Raw genomic sequence first — 27,156 nt, 5'->3', positions numbered from 1 at the left:
ACTTAAAAGTTTATCGAAATCTGCAATAAGAAATTTTCTTAATAAAGTTGAGTTGACACTGAAAGGTAGACAAAATAAAAGATTGAATATTGAAAATAAAAAAATTTTATTGAAAAAAGTATTTTCATACAGTAAAGAAAATTATTCACTTTCCACTTCCATTTTATTTTCCTCTTTTGGTGTAATTCGTTCAAATACAGCCACAAAAAATCCATTAGTAAGATCCACTTCCGGTTTTGCATATATACATCTTTTCAAAATTTTTTTATATTCTCCATCATTTTCATTATTCATTGAATTAATCCATTTCGTTTTTAATCCTTTTCTAGCATTTTTTAATTTGAAATTCTTACAATTCTCCATAACTTTTTTCACAATCATTTCATTTTCTTCGGGATAGATAGAACATGTTGAGTAAACAATTCTTTTTACTTTTGGAAAATTTTTTAACGCATGATAAAGTATTTTCTTTTGAAATCCGGCTAATTTTTCGATGCGTTCAGCATTACGCTGTTCATCGGTGTTATCGTCGTACATTAATCGATCTGTCATACCTGTAAACAAATTTTTTGATAAGAAAATAAACAAAATGCACGTCAAATTGAAAGAAAGTGGCCATTCAAGCACTTTAGTTAAACGATTTGGGAAAAAGGAATACTTTTTTTTTGCTGGCATTGCGAATTGAATGAGGTAATAATAAAAAAGTTACACTTAAAAATTTAATGCCACATTGCCTATATCAATTCAAAGAGGTCGCAGAACAAGAGATTTCAAATAAATATTTTAAGGCATCTCCAAATAGATTTAAACCAAAAAAACATCTAATCGATGTTTAGTAATCGTAATAAAAAGTTAGTAAGTTTTTAGATTGGTTCGGTATATTGGATAATGTGGCTTTTAAATATTTACCAGAGCCGGTACAACTGGGATCAAGTAAAATATATTCAACATCTGGGAATTCCTTATCGCTTAAAGTTAATACGTCGCGATTTACTGTTTTAACACATGTTGCACCAACTGTTTCCATAATTTGTGTGAGACTTTGAAAACGGCGTTGATCCTTTTCCACAGCATATACTAAACCTTCGTTGTTCATGGCTGCTGCTAACTGACTTGTTTTCATACCAGGAGCAGCGCACATATCCAAAACAACAGAATTTGGAGTTGGATTTAATAATAACGCTGGTATACAACTTGCCTACAAATTAAAATTTTTAAAATTCAACGCACTTCTTTTTTAATATGCCACTATAAATTCAGTAGTTATGTCGGTTACGAAGGAGTTAATTTCCATCCTTATAAGAAGAAAATATTTTTGTGTGTACAATGTGTCAATTTTATTAGTCGAAATATTGCACCATGGAGGAAATTATGCACTTTATTTAAATAAAATTTAATTCACTGGCTTGATTCACATTTTGGCATTACCAGAAAAAACTCTCTTGTAAGAACTCAAATTTCAATAATTTTATTTTCGTTTAAGCCAGCAAACGAAACACTGATCAAATCGCGTGGTCAGTTTTGTATTGAGTCCTTGGATACTTTTTTAACATTTTATCATGCCGATAAAAACTAACTTCTTCATAACCATTTCCTTCGTGGAAAGATTACTAAATGAAAATACTTTATCCTGTAAAATAATCGAGCCATCTTGGTAGCACGGATGCGTATAAAAATTAGTTCCTTGTGGAAAAACAAGCAAGTCAGGTACATGTAAATCAGTTGTAAATTGATTTTCTTCTAAAGTTCGTATCATTTGAAGAAAATCTTCATAAACTGTATGATTATTTCGTACAAAAATCCATCCTTCATCACGGAATCCATTAATTGCATCAGCAACTGTCATTACGAGCGTGTTTATTCGCACATATCTTGGCTTGGTAACTTAAAAAAATAAATTAAACACAAGGTAAAATTTGTAAAAATTTATTTTAATGATTTTATTTACATGGTTTAAGAAATTTTAACTACATATAACATACTAAGTTCCCTTTTACTCTAAGAGCAAAAATAATATATAGACTAACAATGCCAATACTGAATCGTGTTCGTAATCGAGCCTGCTTAGGTAGAGAAGGACTTAATTACATGTAAAATGGGAAGCATTAGTCACGTGATTTTTAATCGTACAAAAGTATGCATCAAGTGAGTGCGAAATCTGAAACCATTTTTTTCAAAACGAACTTCAATTAGTTACACTTCTGTACCGTAACGCGGTTTATACAATGAACAGAATTTTGAACAAAACTTGTTTTAAATTTTATGTTTTGGGAAGTAATTCGAGAACCGGTTACCGAAACATGGTTTTAATTAAAGGCATCATTTTAAAAGTAATAAAAAATTTCCAATTAGGCCATGAGGGGTAGATACCATATGATAGTTGTCTATAATTATTTTGCTTTCGTCCGCTATAAAATCGCTTGAAAAACATTGACGATCAATAGAGTACCGCAAATATTTTTGGTTAATTCCCATATTCATCTTTGGTCCTAATAATTGTTTGTAACAGAAATTAAAAATACCTTTAAGTGGTATGTTTTTCTTTTTAATAATCTTTGGAGTAAAATTGAAGATAAAATACGAAATGTTATATGGGCATTACTAGTCTATGCATATTTTACCTTTGATCGATATAAACACATAACAAAATTAAAAAATAATACAATGTCTTTAAACAATATGACGTTACAAATATTTAATGCTACGAAAATTAAATCTTATATTCTGTGAGAAAATATTTACGTTTCAAAGAATGATTTGAAAAGGACAATAGAAGAAAGAAAAGATGCCTATGTAGTGAAATCAAGACGTAAATGTTTTCTCCGTGAATGGAATTTTTTTTAAATCGAATCGATAATATTCAAACAAATTTTGATCATATTTAATCTTGTTTTTTAGAAATCGGTGCACTTTGGTCAATTAAATTTCCATCCTCATCATATTCTGGTTCATGATACGCTCTATACGCATACGCCAAAATAATAATATTTACCGTAACAACCGCCGCTACAATGGACCATACTGTGTTCGTAAATCCATCTATGTGGAATGTATCGTTAAGTACATGACGTACATAGAAAAATGCGACAAACGGTAACGTAAACATAGCCAAACTATACGCTAAAAACCATAACATAACAACTCCGATACGTCGTGTGTGAACTGGCAAAAGCGTATCATCCTCTCTCGTCGGATTTTGATCAAAATTATCCATTTTGTGTGTTATAGAGGGAGCAACTTAGTACGAAATTGTAATTAAATTCTCTGTAATAATAAAAAAAATAAATAAATTTACCTTTTTTTGGTTTAATAATCTCCTTTGATTCTATTAATTTGTCTAAAATTGATTTTAATTTTGTCTCATAGCTTAATATTGTTTGTATTGGTTTTGCATCTCCCGCCAAACGTTTTTTACCCCATAATAATTCGGTAATTAATATTCTCGCTAGCCATGGATCAAAACGTGCTTCATTCATTAATATTTTACTTTTTCGTAATATGTAATCCAAATGTTTGCCATTTTGTAATGTTTGAGTTACAAGTGCTAATATGGCTGGATAATTCTACAAATAATTAGAATTAAGTGTTAAAATTTTTTAGTGAGATCAATACAGCTTTTTACGGAATCAAGAAAGTGGACTAATCTTGATTTCCATATTTGGAAGGAAGTAAGTTTGAACACGAAAAACCGATAAATTTTTAGTGCATTGAACATCTTGCCTTTTATTCAAATGCATGGCAGACTGTAAAAAGTTATTCTCTTTGTTTTACAAACAAATGTTAATTTTTAGCTATGCATTAATGAAGTCCCCTATCATTGGCAGACTGTAAAAATGGATCATTTTTATAGAATGCCATAGAATATACTCTTTGCATCGACTGTGATCCATGGTGATTAAGATACAAAAAACAAAATATTATAGTTTTCTTGACGATACAAAGAGTATCTGTTTCCAAAATATCACAGTAAATGACTCCGGCATGTCACTTTTCGTATAAAATATAGGGTAACGGGAAATTTGCATTATCATTGTGAATGTAGATTATTAATTATACTGGCCTTGATTCGATTAAATTCAATATCTAAAGTAATTAATCGCCAAAAGGATTTATTTTATGTGCTTTTGGGGTCATAATTAACCATGGAACATTACACGAAAGGTAGTTTTCATTACAAATTGTAATTACTGATAGAATTGGATTTTAAAGCGAAATAGCTTCTAAAGGATCAAGTATTAAAATTAACTTTATCAAAAATCTAAATTATCTTATCAAAATTCATACTTACAGGATGTTTTGCTTGGTAAACCAAATGTTTAATACTAGCACCTTCTTCTCGAACTTGTTGTACGATTTTGGCTGCAATTTTATATAGGCGTGGAACTTTTACTGAATGTTTAAATCCGTTTTCTTGCATTATGAAGTCATTCTTTCGAAATATTTTCAATATAAATTAGAGATATTTCAATTTTAACCTACAAGTTTGTTTAGATTAATTTTTAAGATCACGTTTGAGTAGATTAATCATAGACTTACAAAATGTCTAATATTAGTTCTTCAAGCATGTGTAGGATTTTTAAGCAGCTGACTCTGTTAGTTGTTATTTTTTAGAACATAACATTACTAACAATCCCCACCTTGTCTTACTTTAAATTACTAAAAAAAAGCTATATCGACTATTTATTTAGCTAAAAACGTGGCATTATAATAGATGATAGAGGAACATTTTGAAAGTCTATGGCTACGTTAAGATACTAAGTATTGGTAACATTGATTTCGTTATTATTTATATTTGTCATAAAATCTCAACAATGTCAACATATTTTGCTTGTCAACTGATATTTTCTTTCAAATAAAATATTTATATCATTTCCTTTTAGAATATCTTACCTTTAATAATTTAATGCCTTTATACTTTCTTCAGATTTTCTAGAACATTTAAAATAAACTATATACAAGTTAAATAATATAATTGAGAAATAAACCTGATAAAATTGACAGACATTTTTCAAAAGTAGGGAAATTTTTTGATTTTCCAAGTATTGTACTAGATGTGTCATTCTTTAATTATAAAATGGTGGATAGTTTGTTGTTATTACTTTATTTACAAATATTATTTCATCAAAAAATCATTTTGTAAAAATTTAAAGAATGCCATTTAAATGAACTAGATAGAGTGTTATAGTGAAATAATTAATTAATTTTATACTAAAATTTTTTAAATTATAAATAATTCTAATATTAATAAGTTATTTTAATTTGGATTTTATAATAACAATTTTTTTTAATATTTAAAAAAAATGAATAATATATTTAATAAATTTTATCGGAATTAGTTTCAAATAAACGTACGGATTATGTACGACAGGACGTGTTTCACCTTTCGGGGTATAATGTGTACCTAGTGTGAATTATTATAAATTCCATAAAAATGGTTCCAATACCTGAATATACATATGATTTTTGGATACGAGGTCAAATTGACCCTATCGTGTTAACTTGCTTAATGCCTAATGGAATTCTTATACCTTTGGAAGCAAGTAAAAATGCCACCCTTCTGGAAATTAAGGAGGTAATGTTAACGTCTTTTTATAAGACCTTAACGAGTTTGCTAAAAATTGAATTAAAATAATTTTTACTTAAATTTTCCATATGAAATCAGTCAAATTTATATATATTTATCAAATTTTAGGACTTGTGGGAGGAGGCCAGCAAATATCCTCTCCATGGAATGTTACACGATATGTCTGTTTACGTTTTTGCATGTATTAATAACATGTCAGAAACGGAACAGTTGGTTGATGAAACTCGAAGGCTTTGCGATGTACGACCATTTTGTTGCATTTTACGAGTTACGGAATGTAAAGGCGATAAACCAGATCGCACTTTAAATACCCAAATTAGTCATCTTATCGGAAAAAGTATATAAGAATTTCAGATTAGTTAATAATTTCAAATCAAACTAACTTTTTCTTTTTAATGCAGGTTTGCATGAATTTAAAGCGTTAAAAGATCGTGAAGTTAATGATTTTCGATTACATATGAGACATTTGGGTGGTGCAATATGCAGAGATCGATTAACAAAAACATGGGAGGAAAAATTATATTATCAATTTCCACCACGATTAGCGGTATCTATTGAGGTTCCAAAGACTATATTAATGAAATTACGAGAGGGTAATATAATTCTTTCGGTGAAATTCGAAAATACAGAGGTAATTATATATAAAAATAATAGCATATCGGGCATGTCTCATAGTGAGTTGTTTATTGCTTCACTGGGTCGAATTTATATGAATCTTTTGTGTTTTTTCGATCCACGTTGGAGACTCTCTTGTTTACGAATGCAATCACCTTATTTATATCCAAATTTTTGCTCTAATTTTCACAAAAAGATACGTAAGTCCATCTTTCCAAGAGCTTTTATTTAGCGAAATATTCACGTGATTTATAGACTTATTTAAAAATATCCTGTTTAATTTTTTTTCAGTAAATATTTCTTCAGAATGAGATTTAGAGAAAATTTTTATTACGAAAAACTTGTTACTTGTTAACTACTTCAAATAGTTCCATGACTGACACATAGATGACGAATTTAATAAGAAATACACGCGATTATTAGTTAGTATCAATCATCGAATTCTTCGCGACTCTTCCACTAAGATAGTGTACCGTTTTACTAATCGATTTCAGGGGGATTAGCTTCTGTATTCACAAAATTTTGATACGGAAATTCTATGCGTCAGTCATACTCTTCCAAATCACCTGTAAGATAGTGTTGCATTTTTATTGACCGTAAGATACTCAAAGAGAAAAACATAATATAAAAATCCCAGAAAATATATAGGCTGTCCATTTCCGATTAAAAATAACTATTTTAAATATTTTAAAGTGTCATCAAATAATTGTGTGAGTGTGTTAAATAATAGTTAATAACCGTTATTTTTTAGACAACCTTTACATTTGGCGTGCCATACACGATGACTCCACACAAACTGTTAATAACGATCTTAAATAAAAAAGCCAATACATTAAATCAACGTGGTGAAAGGCCGAATGATTTTGTCTTAAAAGTATGCGGCCAAGATGAATATCTTGTTGGTGATTACCCCTTAGTACAATTCCTTTACATACAAGACTCAATTTTACGTGATGTAACACCTGTTGTCGTAACAACATCTGTCGAAAATGTTCCAAGTAAGTTTGGTGTTAATATTCTTTAAAAACTTAACGTGAATATTAATTTGATTCCATAAATTTTAGTTGTTTCGGATAATGTTTATGAAAATCCAGAGGATTTAGATATACAAACAGCACGACCACAACCGTCAACATTAACAATGCAAAGGAAAAAAGGGAAATATGTGTCATCATGGAAAATTGAACAATCATTTACGTGTGAAATATCTGCAATATGTGGCTTAAACTGTGATATTAATAGAACTATTGAGGTATTATACAAAAAATTTCAGTAATTATCTATTCTTCAAGAAATTAAGTTAAGTTTTAAGCATTCTCCGTCGTCCATAGCTTTGACATAATTAGTTCTATGGTTTCCTTTAACATTACTAAATACTCGTTGGCACATATTTTTGTTTTTATTTTTATTTTTTTGAATTTTGTTTAGGTAAGAGTGAAAGCTGGTTTATTTCATGGTGGTAAACCATTATGTGAAACACAAAAAACAAGTGATAAACAAGTATCTAGAGAGGGTAGCGTAGAATTTAATGAAAATTTCACATTTGATATAAATGTATGTGATATACCACGAATGGCACGATTATGTTTTGTTGTATATGAAATTAGTAAAATTGCTAAAAGTGTTAAATCACGTCGATTAAAAGAATCAAATAAGGTAAGTGTTCACCTTATTGGAACATCAAAAAAAAATTATTCAATTTCCAGTAAAAGTTACTATAATTTACAATGATAAAATTTGGTTTTTACAGGAGTTATATATAAATCCTTTAGCATGGGTGAACACGACTGTATATGATTATAAAAGTCAATTAAAAACAGGCGCAATGACCTTATACATGTGGACGTATGCAGATGACATACAAAGTGAAGATTTACTTCAACCTCTAGGTACTGTTGTATCAAATCCTAATAGAGAACAGGCTGCTGCATTAACGTTATCATTTGATAAGTAAGTTTTTTTTTTTTTTGTTGAAGTATTCTATTTCAAAATACTAACTAACTTCCCTGATCCACACTCTCTCCCAATATACTTTCAAATTCTCGTCTTACTTCGAAAGAATCTCATTGCTATGATTGACATTAGCTATCTCTGTGCGTATAGCTAGTATCTTCATGTTAAAAATTTAACCGTTATATTTATACGAATTTTTGAATAATAAGGTTTTATACAAGTCAAAATAGCTACTGATTACTGAACTACACAAGTAATCACGAGAACATGGTGATGAAGCTCGCCTGTACTTGTCTGGGTGCTCGTATTATCTTTGACACAAGCATCATATATACATTATCTTGCCTTAATGCTTCGCGAGAGTGTAAAGGAGTACAATTATTGTTTATACGAATTCATAAACATTTGTTAATTAATTTCAAGTCATTATTTACTAAGTCTCTACTAAATGTTATTTATTTGAATAAATAATTTGAATAGGGGTCATTGTTTGAAGATGAAAACTACGTTAAAATGTAAATTACTTAAAAATATAATAAATCTACTCCAATTTACTTATGATTTTTGATCCACATGGCGTACTTTTGGTGAAGACCCACTAAATTAGAGGCACGCCTAGATGCCTAAATAGTAAATGCGACACTGACTGTACTATTAGCGCCTATCTACTGTAAAATTATTATGAATTTCAAGAAAATATGTCATTAAGTACAAATTACAAGAATGTTATCTGGGTTAATCTGAATGCGCAAATTTTAATTGGGATTTCATTTGCAGTTATGGTCAAGAACAATCAATTATGTATCCACCTGTTGAAAAATTAATTGAATATGCTCATCAAAAGAATTTAACATCAAAAAATTCAAATATTGATCTTAATACACCAAATCGTTCCTATGAATATTTTAAGAAATTTGCTGAAAGTGATCCATTGCATGAACTTCATGAACAAGTAAGTTTAAAAAGGCTCCAATAATAACTAAAATATGTTTCCATGTTAGTTTGATTTTTGTATGGTTAGTTAACATATAAACTTTTGAATTTTCTAGGAACGTAAAACAATTTGGTCACAACGTTACTATTGTCTTCAGTATGTACCTGCATTGTTACCACGATTATTACATTGCGTTGAATGGAATGATCGATATGAAGTGTGTGAAATAACAGCATTGTTAGATAAATGGCCAATATTACGTATTGAAAAAGCATTAGAGTTATTAGATTATGCTTATGCTGATCAAACTGTACGAAGTTTTGCTGTTAAGTGTTTAAAAAACATTGGGTATGTTATTTTTGTAGTTTTATTTCGTATGGCACCAGTGTTTTTTTTGGAAATAGTAGATTTTTTAAATAAACTCTTCAAAAACTAAACGCCCTTAAGTTCAATTATCTTAAGTTCTGATTGGTTAAGGTTCAAATTGTACAAATTTACAAGTTGAAATTACCAAGGTCCAATTTCCAAAATTATTTTGGTGTGGAACTAAATTTTTGTGTGCCTGTTTATGAGTTTCTTTGGGTAATTACGATCCAAAATTTCATTTCATTTGATAATTGAATGGTTGGTCTTTGTGTTCGTTTTAAATGACTCCAGGATGCTGATTATTTATTTAGGATTTCTGAGAAATTACGCGTCCAATCGTCAAAGGAACTAGATTATCGTATTTTGTGAGTTAAAAATTTCGTTCGTGTAGTATTAAGTCAGTTTGCGATGTATTGTTTGTAACTATTTTATAAAGAGCCTAAATGGCCGAGCGGTCTAAGGCATTAGACTCAGACCGGTCGTGTATTTAGACTTAGGTTGCGGGTTCGAATCCAGGCAGCGGCAGTGTGAACAATTTAATAAATAATAATAATGAGGGCGGTAGAATTGATTACATTGTCGTCGCTTGGATAAGAACGTAGCAGCCGAATCCACCCACATCAAATTGTAATTGTAAACATGTATGAAATTAAATAAAATAAAGATTAACAAATAATGATGTGGGTGGCCTCTGTTATAGGCGCATATGTCAGAGAAACGGAGGTTAAACCCCATTATTATCATTATTAACTATTTTATAAATAATAAAAAAGCGATAATATTAATACTTAATTTATTAATGCTTACAGCGATGAAGAACTTTCATTGTACCTGCTTCAATTAGTACAAGCATTAAAACATGAATCGTATTTATCATGTGATTTAGTAATATTTCTTTTACGACGTGCATTACATAATCAAAAAATTGGTCATTTTGTGTTTTGGCATTTAAGGTAATTTATTTTTAATGATGTCTACCTAAAAAACATTCTATAGATCCTTAAAAATTGGTAAATAAATAAATAATTATTTTTCAGATCGGAAATGCAAATGGCTTCAGTATCCGTACGTTTTGGTTTAATTTTAGAAGCGTATTGTTTAGGTAGTCCTGAACATATACCAATATTAACACGTCAAATGGAATGTTTAGAAAAATTAAAAGCTAGTAGTGAATTAGTACGGCAACGTCAAAATAAAGATAAAGCTCGTTCATGTTTACAAGATTGTTTAACTGAACGATTGTGTGAAGAGACTGTTAATAATGTGTTAAATCCTTTAAATCCTAGTTATAGATGTAAACGAATCAAGTAAATAATTCTACATATACTTTTTTTTTTAAATTTCTTAGTGTTCCGTATCAGAAATAAATAGTAGAACCTTAAAGAAGTCACATTTTAAGTTATTAGAAAGACCAAATACTTAGTCACTAGACTTAGAATTTAGTTTCAAAACAATACAAAATAATCAGCGTACATAATATCAGAACATATAAAAATAGTACCCATTTCCCGCGGTTTCGCTCGCGATAATAATTATTGATTTCAATTCATCTCAATTAATTCACTATATGATTCATTTAGTGAAGTATATTTCCCAGAAGATGCAAATATTTGCTGAAATTGTTGTTATTTTTTATTCTGAATAAATGTACGCTGAAATAATGTTATACAGACCGTGTTTAAAAACATTTCTATTAGAAAATTAATGTTAAATAAATATTAAAAAAATATTGACTATAAAATTATACAAAACAAGTTAAAACAAACAATTGACTGAGTTATTTGTTGAAATACCATGTATAGACAGTGTTGATTACTCTGTCACATTACACATACATACTCTATTAGCAATGATCATTGTTTTTTAACACAAATCGCATGCAAAACTACTGCGGTGACATTTTTTTTATGAACTAAATTGTTTTTGTTTGCGGATTTGCAACTTTCTCAACAATAGTTAATTAATGAATTATCATATTTTTAGATTAGAAAAATGTCGAATTATGGATAGTAAAATGAGACCATTATGGATTGTTTTCGAAAACGCGGATCCATATGGTGATGATATTTATATTATATTAAAAAATGGAGATGATCTTAGGCAAGATATGTTAACGTTACAAATGTTACGAATTATGGATAAGTTATGGAAAAATGAGGGATTAGATCTTAGGTATTAATATAATTGTGAAAATTTTATAAATATTATTAAAAATTTTATTTCATTTGATTCAGGATGATTCCATATAATTGTATATCAACGGAACACAGGGTAGGAATGATTGAAGTTGTTTTAAATGCTGAAACTATTGCAAATATACAAAAAGAAAAAGGAATGTTTTCTGCAACGTCAGCGTTTCGACGTGGATCATTATTAGGTAAGTACAGATAATTAAAAATAGTTAACTCATAAGCCCATAGGAAAAAGGAAATTTTTTAGCCGTATTATGGTAATTAATTTTAAAATAAATTTGGATTACTTACATCAATTTGGAGGAACAAAAGGAATCGGCCCTTTTCCTCTCTTAATTACTGAAATGTATCACCGTTTCTAGCCAACCCTAGTAGCTCAGGTTGCTGGTGTAGTGCATGGTATTTGCATGAAGGAGGTGTTACTCTGACTTTCAAAATAATTGAGGAGCTGATAAATGAAATTATATGCGGAAAACGTGTTAAAAATATATATGGGATCACAATGGGCCCTAAGGCCTAACTGTGTAAGGCCTAACCATCCTCGCTTCTAACATGTTTTGCTCAGTAATCATCCATACATAACAATTTCAACTTATTTGGAATAAAGAGCACCGCTAGAAGTGCTCAAATGTTGTGAAAGGAGGAGAGGCTATGAAACAGCTAAATGACCAAAATTTACAATGATTATTCAAATTTAAAAACGTTAAATTGTTTTTGTAGCATGGTTGAGAGATTACAATCCCACCGAAGCGGCATTAAAAAAGGCAATCGAAGAATTTACATTATCATGTGCGGGATATTGTGTTGCCACCTACGTATTAGGTGTAGCAGATCGACATTCTGATAATATAATGGTAAAAAGAACTGGACAACTATTTCATATAGATTTTGGTCATATTTTGGGCCATTTTAAAGAGAAATTTGGTGTGCGACGTGAACGTGTACCATTCGTATTAACGCATGATTTTGTATATGTAATCAATAAAGGTAAACGTGATGCGCTAGAATTTCAAATATTTCAAAAGCATTGTGAACAAGCCTTTATGATCTTACGGAAACATGGTTGTTTAATATTATCGTTGTTTGCTATGATGATTTCAACTGGTCTCCCGGAATTAAGTTCTGAAAAAGATTTAAATTATTTACGTGATACTTTGGTAAGTATTTTTTTTTGGTAATTTTTGGATACAAAAAAGTAAAGCCACCATGTCATGAGAAATATCATTAATCGCAGGCTGTGCCGTTTTACGCAGAGTGGCCAAAAACCAAATAATTCTGAAATTATTGTGATAATTAGGGAATTCTAAGAACGATTAATTGTTTTTTTTAACTATCTGTAACGATTTTTAGACAATTACTAACGATTATAATATTTGTTCAAAGGTTTTGGATTTATCTGAACAAGAAGCATTAACACATTTTCGAGCGAAATTTGAGGAAGCGTTATCGAATTCTTGGAAAACATCATTGAATTGGGCATCACATAACTTTGCAAAAAATAATAAGCAATAATAATTCATTCAAATTGCCTTCAGTCAACAAATAGTACGATTCTAGTGTTGTTTTTTGTTTTTTATACATATAATAGTCTAAATATAAGATGTTTCAAAGTTGCACGGTATTATTTTAATTGCGTGTTCTTTAGTTTAATGTATGAGCAAAAAAGTTCATATAAAAATATGCCCGAAAATAATTTACTACCGAGATATTGGAGCAAAAAAATTTAACAATACGATATTCCAAGTAGCCGAACTTTGTAGAATGAAGCATTTAGACTGACGATTCTTGATAGTTGTTGCGGCTTCTAAATCCGTATTTATAAAATATTGTCACGGTATCTTCGGAGTAACGCGCCATTTTATTGTTCTAAACATTCTATTTTCTCCTAACAAACAGACAGACTGAGTTACTTTCAAATTTATAATATTAGCTAGGATTGATTAACAGATTGTAATGACATACAATTATTTTAAAGAGTCTTAAACCACGACTACTTGATTTCGTACTTGATTAACATCTTACTTTAAAAAAATACTTCTTTAACCTTCTGTATCTCTGAAATAAATTATTTTAGGTCATATTTTAGGTGAACTTTTTTTGTTTATTTTGAGCTAGAGAACACGCATCAAAAATAGCACTGTGTAATTTCAAAACATCCTGTATAATATGTTTTTCTTTTGTGTGTGCCTAATATTGTATCCAAGAACATATGCTGTACATATCGATGATGGTAAGGATAATCGTGAGTTTTCTTCAAAGATTTTCTTGTGTTTTCCTTTCTTTTTTTTCTTTTTTTAAATATTTTTCTAGAATAATATTGTGATGGTGATACACTTTATGGACATTATCGCGGCATTACAAGCTAAGCCTAAACTGAAATATTTAGACGTAGTGAGAAATTTATAATTTGTTGTTGAATTGTAGAAAATTCGAAAATAAATTATTTTAGGGTCTAGGAGACGGTTGACAGTTATTTTATAATGTCTGAAAAATTTTCATAGTTCAGGGTCTACTTTTTGAATAAAAAAATTTTTTAAAAATTTTGTCCGACACTAAGAAGACCAAAGTTAGAGATAACTGTTCTTTTCATAATCATTCATTCAACTTGATACGTAATAAAAAAATTTTTAGGTCTCTTAAAAATGTAACCCCTGCTATTTAAATATTTATAGAGGAAAAAGCCATTATAAAATGACTGTCAAATATCGTGCCTGGGTCTAGATGTAAATTTTTTTTGTGAGTTTTCTGCATTAATTTGTGTTAAGTAAATACACTGATATTTGTGTTGTATGTGACCGAGAACATAAAAACGTTAAACGAGTAAAGGCGATTGATTAAAGGGTACGTTTTTAGCAATACATTGCATTAATTAAAATGCACATTGTAATGTGAACTCATTTTAACGCAATGTATTGTTAAAATTGTACGTTAAAATCAACGATATTTTTAAAGTTCGCGTGTCCGTAGCCTTAAAATCTAATTTTTATTTCTGTGACATTTAAACGTATTACAATCTAACCTCTTATGTGAATCGATGTTTTAGACTGAGTCTATGAGATTAAATCCGTTTTATGGATTTAATAAGATTTGAAGGACTTAACAGCTCCCTAAATTACAAATAAATATTTTTGGTTTGAAAAGTCAAATTTTGTCGAAAAATTATAAATTCACTTTCTTTTGGGAAGCATGACCCACATTGCTGATAGAACATGGTTTGTCAGATAAAATTGTTCTAAAAGTTCTTTAAAATTCTGCCAATAATGTCACAAAGGCTTTTCGTTTTCATTCTATCAATTTTTCACAAGATTCATCCTGCAAAAGCCATCAAATTAGACTGCCATAAAATTAACAATTAATGGGGGCTAAGACTGAACAGAATCGAATATTAGTCAAAATGTTATAACCAAAAATATCGATTATGTCACAAAAAATTATTTTTAAGGACATCGAAATATAATAATGTATTTACATTTTCACAATTTTAATTTTTTTTTCTGTTTTAAAACGTTGATTCTTTTGAATTTTAAAACATATTTTTTTAATTATTTGCTATTTTAATAATTTGAATTATATTTGTCGAAACTCATCTTTTCTGAACAGTTTAAATTTTCGAGGGGTTCCAGCACTGCACTTTTTTGTTTATATGAAAGAGTCGCCATCCAATGATTGACTTTTTCCTCTTTTCCGATTCACAGAGATTTAAGGTTTTAGAATCAACAAATTTCATGATTCTTTACCAAATTCCTAGACAACGTGATCGAAATATTCGTTGGGTTTGTTTTATAAAAACAACTCTCGATGACTTTTATTAATAATGCAATTTTTGTTCCTAAAAATTTCATAAAACTTTTTAAAGTGTATGTAACCTTGGACTTCGCTTTTGATAGATAAAAATCTGAAAGTATTATTTTATACAGGATTGTTCGGTAAGATGTTACCTACCTTACGTACTTGACTATCTTTGTTTAACACATTGATGTTAAACAAAGATATTCAGACTTTAACATCTTACTGAACAAGCTGTATTTCAATCTGACTACTACTTTGGCTCAAAAATTTTTATCAGTATTGATCTCTCCTAATCACCGAGCTTCTTATTTACTGTCACGAATTTCACATATTTTTCACGATTGTACAATCAGAAAATAGCAAATTACAGAAAAAAACAAACGTTTTAAAATCTTAATTATAAAAATCGATCCCTTTTATGTAAATATCAAAATTACGAAAAAAAAATGTGGGATAGAACCTCGCAAATTGATTTTGTAAAATAATTGATGCTGATATGGGTGCTTTAAAACAACATCGATCGGTTTGAATTATTTTCATGTTAAATAATTATTTTATTTTTTAATTTTAGACCGTAAGATAGTGAGATAGTTTTGATTGCCTCTTTTTCTCGTTTTTGCTCTAGACAGAAGTATTCAAAGTGTTGACTAGAATGTGGAAAAATTTCTAAAGTTTCTACGTGGAAGTTACTTGACCATTCGCTGACCTAATGCTAATATTTTATCTAGACTTCATTTTCGTGTTTTCGATTGGAAGAAAAGTTTTAAACTTGACAAAATATTGTCAAGTTTCCTCTGAAAATCAGGCCATTATTGCATACTTTTTCCCACTAGCAACCCATATGGATACCGTTTTCTAGTGCTAGATTTCATAAACAGCAATGCCGATAAAATCGTAAATTTTTTGAAAAATAGAAAACTAATTTTCTCTATATCATAGACACAGGGAAACCAGGAAATTTTTCTAATTGTAATCAAAATTGATGTTTTTCTGCATTTTACGAGACAGAATGTTACCATTTTACGGTCTTTATCGATAAACCCTATTAAAAAACAAATGATTCATTATTATTAAGCGCCCGTTGAAGCTGACTGCCTGTTTAATTATTAAAAAATTTGTAAATACTTAAATAAATAAATAAAATTTGCAACAATAGTATACAAAAAACAGATATTTAAGCAATATATATTGTAAATTAATTAATAATATATTATAAAAATTTTTATACGAATTTTGATGCCATGAAAAAAAATACATTTAAACAAAAATAAAATCGATAATTTGATATGTGTTTTGCCATTTTGTGGGTTGTTTGACATAATTTTGAAGCATTTTTAAAAATAAAAGACACTTTTTCCGATTAAAAATCAATATATACTAGCTCAACCCGTTCGGAATTCCGCTCCCATGGCTATCGGAACCTGTGGCTATCCTGTACCCCTTGAAAAAAATCAAAAGTTCTTAAATTAATATCAGGAGAATATATTTTAAAAATAGTTTAATTTGAATCTTTACAGTTGCTGTTACTTCTTAATGATGTCTTCAGTATTTAGAGAACATCTATAAAAACTGTTGTATTTAAACTTATTTATGATATTTTTTCGATAATAAATAATTTTTTGATGGCTTTATCTTTCGAAGTAAAAGCTAAGTTCTTCGTCACTAAGTTTTTCGTCTAATTTAGGATCATTATTAAATAAACTCTATTAAATTTTATATGTTTATCTTTGAAACATTTTGAAATATTTAAATCTTAAAATCAAAATGAGATTACTTTATATTTATAAATTATATAATTAACAAATTTTAAACGTTATTTAAAAATAACGCTTGAGAAAGGAGAGGGAGCAACGATCTTTTGTTAATTTTTTAATAATTTATTTAAACTTGTTTTATCTTTTTAAATCAGAGATGGGATTTAAATCTACTCTTTTTATATTTCGTGCTACTTGTCTCCATTATTGTGTCAAAAACCCCAACGACAAATAATTAAAAACGTTATTGTACAAGGCTAATAAAAATGGATAACTATTTCTCATTTACTACATCATTTTGTGACATCGTCTGATGTAGAGAGAGTGTTATAAATTATCACAATTAATGTTTCAAAATATATTAAATTTTCAATAGTTTTGAGAAGAAAATGCATGAATTTTATTCAACAATAAGAAAATAATAGTAGTTTATGTATTTATTGGGAAAAGTAATACATTCGCGGACAACAATGAAAACCTTTCTGGTATTTTAAATAGTTACCGGAAATAAAACAAATAAAAGTTCGGGAAAGTAAATTTTCTGGACTAAATTTACTTTTCCGCACTGTTATTTGTTTTATTGTCGGTAATCATTTAAAATACCAGACAAGTTAAATTTACCAAATTAATAAAACTATGGACAAATTCTCATTTTTTCTTGTAACTCTGCTCTAAAGTAAACCGATTTTTCAAATCACCTTTCAAACATAGCGATCAAACTTATAACACCGCTCTTTTCCGCCGGGGTGTACAGAGTTACGGGTTAAAAAACGGTTTATGTTCCTGATTTATAAAGGCGTTATTTTTTATACAAAATACTCTGTGTATAAACTTTTAGCTCGTATTTTAAGAAATAGTTAACCTATAAATTACCTGTGTACAAGTACTGTTGATATAGATGCTAAATTCGTGATTATTCAATTAAATTTAAGATAATAAATTTTAAGTTTTATTGATTAATCTAAATGTGACTTTTCATGTACGACTTATAAAATAAAAGGTGTATTGCCAAGATTATCAGTATGGTTGTTCATAAGAAATAGTTTTAATTTTTGTAACTTTCCAGTAATCTGACGATTTCGATTATATAACACACGTCTGATCTTTTATGTGCCAGACTAGTGAGAGTCTATAGTGTATTGATCGCATGTTCTACCATAATTTCTAAATTTAAGAATTTCATTATGTGGCATAAATTTGATTTCTCAAATAAAGTGTTTAAACGTCAGCATGATCAGGCATTATAAAGCTTCGTTCAGATTTTATTCAGATGTGGGCGTGCCTTAAAATTTGGCATCTATATTTATATTGTAACATAAAAAATATTTATGGCTGTTATTTTATCATGCAAACAATCGTTGTAATTAAAAACAAAACATTTCATTTTGCATCACAAATTAATTAAAAAATCAAACAAAAATAAAAATAAATTAAATTCCATTACATTAAACTTTTGTTTTAATTGTTAACCTTACCTAATTAATAACCTTCTCCCTGCATTTATTCACAAACACTTTTCGTACAGGATTTTAGCTTATATTTCTAAAAGTACCAATCGTTAAATGAACGATTTTTGTATTTCTTGGGTTAAAATTACCCTACAGAGCCCTACAGTGTAGTTCCTGAGGTGTCGCCTAAATCATGTATAAAAGGCGATAATTACTCGAAAAATCTTATAAAAGTTTATATAGCTTTCGCCAAAAAAATTTTCTGGATTCACACTTGACTAAGGTAAGTTTAGTTAAATCGAGAAGTGGACCTTTGATCCTTTCCTTCTACATTGAAATCCATAGTAACGATGTTTATGGCTTAGAAAAATAAACAACTTTTTTGAATTTTTTTTTTACATTTTGTGCTCTTTCTAAAATTTGGCTGTTTGACTTTGCTATTATTCGCTAGTATCGTTATATTTTTCTTCGATACATTATTTTTATGTATTGATTGTTATAATTTAATTGTGAATTATGTGGCAAGATATATTTAAACAAACCAGTAAAGCGAATAAAAATCAGAGTGTAAGAGATGAGCTGGTTGAGTATTTTCTAATGAGTATGTTACCATATGCAGCTGAAAGTTGGAATTTTACACCGTTTGAAAGTGATGGAAACCTCATGTTTGTGACCGAGAAAGCTGAAGAAACTGAAGCCGTACCAGATAAAAATGGTGAGTTAGTTATTGCAAATTTGATGTTTACGATAAAGACTATTTAGTCCAAAATCGGACATTGATATCAATATGTAACAAGCATCGTTACTTTTAAGAATATTTAAGGGATTAAATAAGAAATTTTTATTTAATTTTCCCTAAAGATACATATCGATAGTATCTCAATATCGATAGTATAGTAAAATCAATCGTCAAACACGAAAATTAAAATCGCTATTTTCATATACCGGACACTCGAATCATGATTCAAAATAATTTTCTTGATTAAGTGCCCAAGTTATACATTTTTCAAAATCGATTAAATTGATCCAACCTATACCTATCTACTAATTATTTTCAATATAATTCATAAAAAAATTAATTCTAATTTTTTGAAAGGTTTCAGATATGCTGCAACTGAAGTTACTAGTGAAATGAGTGAATTGGAACCATCTAAATCTAGAAAAAGAAATGCAACTCCGAGTCATCTGCTCTCATCCCTTTCAGCATCTTCCTTTTTATCTTCTGAATCTCTCCCTCTTGCTAGCAAAAGCACTCTTCATACTCTTAATTCGTTGGTAAATTAATACAGTTCACAAATTTTCTTAGTATTTTCAAAAATAATTTTGATTGTGTTTATTTTAAAGCCCTTTGAAGAAAGATACATGGATAGTAGTCATATTAGTGAAGTTAGCTGGAAAAATTCCAATGGTTGTTTTATAAAATTTCGAAATGGAAATACTTATGTTGGTAAATTTAAGGGTTTGAATTTCGATGGCTATGGTATTTACCGATGGTCTGATGGTTCAAGTTATAAGGTGTGCATTATTTTTGTGGCAATTACTGACTGACCTTGCCCGATTATAAATCTTTGATCTTCATTCATCTCTCTACCGTGTCAGCTCTTTCTACATACATGGAGTGTACCAAAATCTTAGTATTTAAAAGAGTAAAATGAAATATAATGTCAAATTCTAATTTCTTTTACAGTTACCGTTAAAGAGATTCGTTAATTAGTTTTTGTAATTGAGAATCCTTCGAATAACATTATGATATCAAATTGAAACTTTTTATACTAAGCAAATTTTCTTCCAATTTTAAGTTTCGAATTCTAAAACACAAAATTTAAATTTTAATAATTCAATTTGACTAAAACTAAATTGAGAAAGTCTCGTAATTACGGACGATAATCTCTATATCACTGTTTTCTTCTAATGCGATAGTTTTGGGGATATTATATAATAAGTCGTATGTATTTAGGGTAAATTTCGGAATAGCAGAATAAATGGCGAAGGAATAATGATTTGGCCAGATTTGAGTTGGTATCAAGGTCAATTTACTGAAGGATTTCGTCATGGTTTTGGAACATTTTATTTAGCATTTTCACCCATTGTATACCACGGAGAATGGAGTTGGGGTGAAAGACACGGAAAAGGTTTTTTGCTGTATTCAGACAATACTTTTTATGATGGTGAATGGAGTAGAAATTATCGTGAAGGAGAAGGTGAATTATTATATCCAAATGGTTGCCATTATTTTGGGAGATGGTCATTTCATCAGCGTAATGGTTTTGGAATTTTATGTTGGCCGAATAATGATGTTAGCAATATTTTCTCTGAAACAATCAACTCTACAATATTAAGAAATATTGAATTATTTAATTTATATACACTCGATGCTAAAATTAAAAGCAGAAACCACTGATGCGTGTGTGCGACAGTCGGAAGAAATGATAATGTATTGCACGAATTGCAAAATTGCCAGGTTTTCGATAGCAAGTTCCAACTTGAGAAATGGAGAAATGATGCATCTTGCAATAGCACATTTCCTCCAACCTACTTTCATAAGAGTAATAATTTGCACAACTTGCGACTTTATCTGAATTAAATTAATATTTTATTAAATTTTCACGAAGTTAGTGATTATTTGAAGTTGATTGAAATACTGAGAAATGCAGTTTCTTAATCATTTCCTGTTTGTACTTTGGAATACCACCAAAAAAAAAAAACGGAAAAAAAATTAAATTGACTTCATGGGTTTGTGGTAGTCGTTTATTTGATACGATCTTTTATTATACCAATGAATGAATTATTAGCTATTCCTAACCAAAATCGAATATAAATGCTCACATTCCACGGAACTACAGCTAAAGACCTTATTCTATACCTTATTTTATAATGCTGTAACAACTAGGAAATGTAATGATTGTTAAAAGAAAATTGTTCCATATTTCAGTGCTACAAAGGAAATTGGTTAAATGGTGAAATGCACGATTATGGTGAATACGTTTGGAATGCTGTAAAAAGTATGAATTTCTACTTTCCGATAGAGAATGTTTACCGTGGTAACTGGAAACATGGACTTCGTGATGGCATAGGTATTATCTTATATAACAAATATATAAAAATCCCGCCTCACAATGTTTGTTTACGCTAAGCTCCGAAACCAATCAACCGATTTCAATGAAATTTTGTACATGTGTATTTTTTGGTTCAACTTTTAAGATAGGAAGTTTTTATGTCGATCTTTTTTTATTGCGAATTTAAGGTTTTTCAAAGAGAAAGCGTTCCGTAAATGAACATCGTGGTACGAACTTTTAATATAACAAATAGCACGAGCTTATTACAGACCTTTCGATAGCTGCTACTTCCTGCTATTTTATTAGCGCATTGTGTTGTCAAAATTATTGAAAAACTCGATTTTTATAAAATTGACTGTTCAACCTGAATTTTCTGCTTAAATAAGCGTTCCTTTATCAATTATCAAAAAGCCCAAGAAAATGAATCATAGATATTTCGTTTCATTGTGGACTCACGGTCTATATAAGCCTATTTTATAAGCTTTTATTTAGTTTCATTTGCCCGTTGTTTGGTAATAAAATTTAATAAGTTAAATTTGACCCAATTTTCGGTTTCCGATTGAACTGAAATTTTGCATTTGTAAATAAAAAATCATTTTTAGGGGTAAGCTTTTACTGTACAAAAAAGTAGAAAATAATTTTTCTTCTGAGTCACCTGAGTCACTCCTGCATGATTATTGTAAAAACTAAAGGCACTCGGAATAATTTTTGATATTTTAAACTGAGTACGTCCAGCTTTTACTCATGTATGAATGACTTATGAGAACAATTATTTTATACTTTTTAGTACAATAAAAACTTGTTCTTATAAACGTATTTTTTTAAATAATTCAATTTGATTTTAATTGATTAGGTAAATTAGAATTTGGTTTTATAAATTGTGGACTTTACTATGGTCAATTCAGATCAAATTTAAAACATGGTGATGGTAAAATTATTTGTGGAAATGGTCGTGTAATTGATGGGAAACCGTTATTCTTTAATGATAAACCGATACATTTAGCAAGTAATGATTTATATGCCACTTTCATGAACACACGTAATTCAGTAATATCAGAAAATTCTTTTGCTGCACCGAAACGTGTTTACGAAACAACAAAACATCATGGTTTATTATATTTTCAATGTGCAAAAACAATTGAAATTCCAATACATGTGCCAATGTATGAAATTGATTTTACATATCACCTAAAAAAGGCTTATAAACAGTTATTTCCATATCCGAAAGATGGAGAAAAGATTCAAAGTAATTTAGAATCACATAAACTTCAATGTTTTGAGAAAACTATTAAACAGAATTTATTGATTTTATGGAAAATTTATAATTACTATAGTCGTACCGGTTAGTGTTATGCCAACTACAACGCGTAGTATGTGATAGTCATTTCAGAACATCTCGAAATTCCTATGGTTGTTGCAAGGTCATGGCAGATCACTTTTCCTCTACGAAAATTTTTAATGTCAAGGACTTCTCTTTCAGGAGGTCTGGATTTTTTTGTATTGCGCGACAAGATTATATTTGATGGAATTTTATTGAAGAGGACATTTCATTTCGTCTGATATTCGAAATAACAACGACGAAATGTCCGTTGCCCGACGCCTTAAAGATTGCAATTTTTCGTGTGTCAGACGGATACCTTCCTTTGCCGAATTTGGTTCAAAATGACCTTTTTTTATTTATTATCTTCTGAAATTAAAATTTTGCATTCTTCCTGACTGAGAAATCTCGGTCATTATAATTTTCGTAGAGGAAAAAGTTGTTAAGAGCCCTAGACTTATAAGATGTTCATCAGCATTTTACACCTAAACATAAATTACCTAATTTAATTCTGCCATAGGTTGCGTAACAATTACACGGCGTCCATGCATTATGATACGGCTAAGTTTGTGGCAGTTTTATCGCGATTGTAACATTAATAAGAAAATGTCTTTAGTGAAAATTGATAAATTATTATATGCATGCGATAACATATTATTGGAAACCATCCACCATCCATTTGAAAGAATATATTTTTGGCAATTTCTTCATAGTCTATTTTGCGTTGCATGGAGCTTATATTCATATCCATTAGAAGGTGGGAAAGGTGTTCCTGATTCTATTGCTTTTACTTTTACTAAACTGTTAGAACTAGATATTTATCCATTTGCATTTAAAAATAATGGTAAGTTTTATATATATGCAATTAATGCCTATGCAAAAAATCAATAATTAAAAAAATTAAAAAACACGATTACCCTGGCAAAAAACGAACATCCAAATTTTTTCAATCATTTAGAAGTTATGGTAGTACAAAGAAATTCACATACATCATTAGGTTTCACTCAAAATTTTCGAAATTATAGAATTGATAGTTCTTGATTGTAGATCTACAGTCTCCACCAGTATAAAGTCCTAAAACCACGATATTTTGAAATAAGACCATAGTTCAAACTTAGACAATAATGCGCGTCTTTGTAAATTTTTGTAACGTTAATATAACTTGTATAGCGTTAAACTTACAGCATAATGTTTTTATTGATTTGTTTGTAGGGTTTCTGTTTAAATACCTTGATATTGTACCCTTGACTGCAATGTATAAGCATTATCAAGATGTGGGTGAACCTTTATCAATTAGAAAGTTTTTGAAAAGACTGTTGAGTGCAACCGTAAAATATTCGAGATTTAAAGATTTAAAATTAGACGATTCAATGCATTACAATGGAAAAAATACCGTAAATTTTGGAACCTATATAGAATATAAACCAGGTAACATTTTTTTTTGATAATCTATTTAATACCATTTTTGTATTTAATGTCCGAAATACACAAGATCAAGTTTCTTTAAGTCATCGTTATATCCTGATTTGCTTTTTTGGTTTGGCACATAGATAGAGCGCGGTTTAATCGTATAGGTACACCAGTTAATCAGGTGTAAATTTGGTCGATCCAGAGCAAACAGCAAGAACATAGAAAAAATTTTATTTAAGTCAGTAGGTTAAAAAAATATAATCTCATCAAATTTACTACGATATCAAGTCATAAATTAAACCAAAATAATAATGCATTTCATTATTTTTTCACACCCTGGGTAATACTTTATTTCTTTCTGCACCTAATTTTGAGGCCCATGAATGACAGATGCTCAGTTTCCTGCTGTTTGATTTGTATTAAATGGCCATAAATCTGGCTGCTCCACTAAACATAGACTCAAAATCGTTATATTCTTGATATTGGAATGAATTTAGCAATTAGAAAGTATAAAAAATGTCGCTCTGAAATCAGACTCATTTTCTATCTTATTTTGCAAACCAATCCATATAGTGATGTATGCAGTGATTAAAACAGCATTTGTATCATGGACACTACACGAGGATACTCTGCTCTTTGTAATAAAATGTCTGCCAAAAACAGATGACAGCAGTGTTCCTTTTGCACCTTGCACCATGATAAAGATTCAAATCAATTTAGAAGATTATTGAACCTGCAGACATTAAATTAATTTTTATTTATAAAAAATAAATCTAACAATATGGCAAATATAATACTATAATTAATTCATTCTTATTTATTATACTATGTATTCACTTCGGTACAAAAGGAACACCAGCGACGCTATAATTTCTGCCTATATTTTTGTCAATTACTCTCGTTTAAGTTTAGTATTTTTGTGTAGTGTCCATGATTTGTATTCTCCATTTATAAAGCACATACATAAAAAGAAATAAATATGTGATTGATTTAAAAATAAAAAGTGGAATATCTAATTTGTTTTTATAGTTGAAACTAATTTAGAAGACCCAATAAACAGATTGACGTATGAGCCAATATGCGAGAGCCATATATTTTTTGAGATGTTACAAGTACTTAAGGTGAATGATTTAATTAATATTATGATCTATGTATGTCCATTAATTGAAGAACAATCACATATCGTTAAATTGGATTATGAATTAACATTTTTAGAATATTTTGAAATAATTATCTGTTGTCTTCATATTTATTACGATATATGTAAAAGTAAACGCATCTTAAATCTTTTAATGTACAAATATTCACATTCCGATAGATTATTATCGATAAGGCGATCTTGTTTCTAATCTATACATATTCTATATACCTATAGCGGATTTCATCTAGGTTATAGTCTACTCAGTTTTTTATACCAAAATCCTCCACTCGCTCCGAGAAATATTTATCGATGCATAATATATGATATATTTTTAACATCGATGTAAAATAAGAATAATTTTTTATAAATAAAATGTTTATAAGCAAAATGAGTTTTTATTCTGGAAAAGTGCTCTCGTATGTTCAAAAATATGTTTTTACTGAAATGAATTCGAAAAAATTATGTTCGGCGGCACCTTGATATGATGATATTTCAAAAACTATTTACTGAGTCATCCAATGAATTAAATTTTTATGTGTTTTGAGTCTAAGTTAACCCAGGGAATTTCATAATCAAAGACTTTGATGACTTTATGTCTTTGATTATGAAATTCCCTGGGTTAACTTAGACTTAAAACACATAAAAATTTAATTCATTGGATGATACTCAGTAAATAGTTTTTGAAATATCGTCCAAAATCGCTATTGTATAAGTTTTAGTAATATCAGCTATTCATAAAATAACTATAAAAATAAAAACATATTTTTTTAATTTTTTGGGTCACAATTACCCAAAATTGGGAAATAATATATTCATGTATTTTTTTTTATATTTTTAATTCATTGATTGCACCATTATAACAAAGTAAAAAATATAAATACTGCTTAAAAATGCTGTATTATAACTTAATTTGTGTTTGATTTTTTTTGGAATTTTTTGCTGGAGGTATTTTGATTTGGGTATAGACAAAATAACTAAGAAGCGATTACAAAACAATTTGAAAGAAAGAATCAAGTATTTCATTTGAAATATGAAAATACGAAAAACATTATTTATATCTCGAATTAAATCTCAAATAATTATTTATTGCATGTGATGATATACTGCGTATTCAAAATTTAATTAACGCATACTAAAACAAGTGAAAACAAACAATTGACTGAGTTAATTGTTGAAATACCATGCATAGACAGTTGCCAATTGCGTTTACATTTTACCCAGAATTGCTTTAATCTAAGATCCCACTTTCCCAAATGAAAGCTTACCCTGATAAAAAATAGAAAGAGTATTAAGTCTGTTTGAGTCTTGAATCACTTTTGTAAGATACTTGAACTATGTGAGGCGTGCCATTGAATTACACAAGAAAAATTTAATTAAGATAAAAATCAAAGTATCAAAATATTTGGAATAAATAAGAAAGATATCTAGGACATATCGACAAAGAAACTGAATTTGAAAGAAAACAAATAAAAAAAAAGAGTCTAGTAATCAGATTAAAGTAATTATCTTGTAATAAAATTAAAAAATTGTTTAACTGTTGAAAACAATACGTATTACACCGCCAGTATGCCTCTGCCCCGTAGAACAGTCATGCAC

The 27,156-nt window shown here is 29.1% G+C and overlaps 3 protein-coding genes across 4 annotated transcripts; 2 read left to right on the top strand and 1 right to left on the bottom strand.

Moving 5' to 3' along the window:
• Positions 1-140: 140 nt before the first annotated feature.
• LOC123295689 (28S rRNA (cytosine-C(5))-methyltransferase) lies at positions 141-4,964 on the bottom strand. 2 transcript variants are annotated; one of them, XM_044877111.1, is made up of 6 exons: positions 4,891-4,964; positions 4,289-4,475; positions 3,296-3,563; positions 1,625-1,884; positions 910-1,198; positions 141-554 (listed from the first exon to the last, which is right to left on the bottom strand). In XM_044877111.1, exons 2-6 carry the CDS (start codon positions 4,415-4,417, stop codon positions 142-144), a joined length of 1,359 nt encoding a protein of 452 aa, XP_044733046.1. In that variant the 5' UTR covers positions 4,418-4,475; positions 4,891-4,964; the 3' UTR covers position 141. The 2 variants fall into 2 exon arrangements, with proteins under 2 accessions (XP_044733046.1, XP_044733045.1); XM_044877110.1 differs by lacking the exon at positions 4,891-4,964 and adding an exon at positions 4,537-4,692.
• A 358-nt stretch (positions 4,965-5,322) lies between these two features.
• Positions 5,323-14,518, top strand: LOC123295431 (phosphatidylinositol 4,5-bisphosphate 3-kinase catalytic subunit delta isoform). Its single transcript, XM_044876776.1, has 15 exons — positions 5,323-5,572; positions 5,693-5,921; positions 5,986-6,215; positions 6,951-7,197; positions 7,264-7,451; positions 7,628-7,855; positions 7,950-8,149; positions 8,930-9,104; positions 9,202-9,434; positions 10,262-10,405; positions 10,490-10,759; positions 11,436-11,624; positions 11,687-11,829; positions 12,365-12,801; positions 13,028-14,518. Exons 1-15 carry the CDS (start codon positions 5,432-5,434, stop codon positions 13,154-13,156), a joined length of 3,183 nt encoding a protein of 1,060 aa, XP_044732711.1. The 5' UTR covers positions 5,323-5,431; the 3' UTR covers positions 13,157-14,518.
• Positions 14,519-19,151: 4,633 nt separating this feature from the next.
• On the top strand, positions 19,152-25,768 carry LOC123296298 (radial spoke head 10 homolog B-like). Its single transcript, XM_044877759.1, has 9 exons — positions 19,152-19,350; positions 19,732-19,910; positions 19,980-20,150; positions 20,593-20,931; positions 21,568-21,709; positions 22,545-23,033; positions 23,530-23,853; positions 24,222-24,437; positions 25,449-25,768. Exons 1-9 carry the CDS (start codon positions 19,152-19,154, stop codon positions 25,766-25,768), a joined length of 2,379 nt encoding a protein of 792 aa, XP_044733694.1.
• The last annotated feature ends 1,388 nt before the right edge of the window (positions 25,769-27,156 follow it).

Source organism: Chrysoperla carnea, chromosome 3 (genome assembly GCF_905475395.1).
Source record: "Chrysoperla carnea chromosome 3, inChrCarn1.1, whole genome shotgun sequence".
Taxonomy (NCBI): domain Eukaryota; kingdom Metazoa; phylum Arthropoda; class Insecta; order Neuroptera; family Chrysopidae; genus Chrysoperla; species Chrysoperla carnea.
This window is presented reverse-complemented; position numbering and strand designations above follow the sequence as displayed.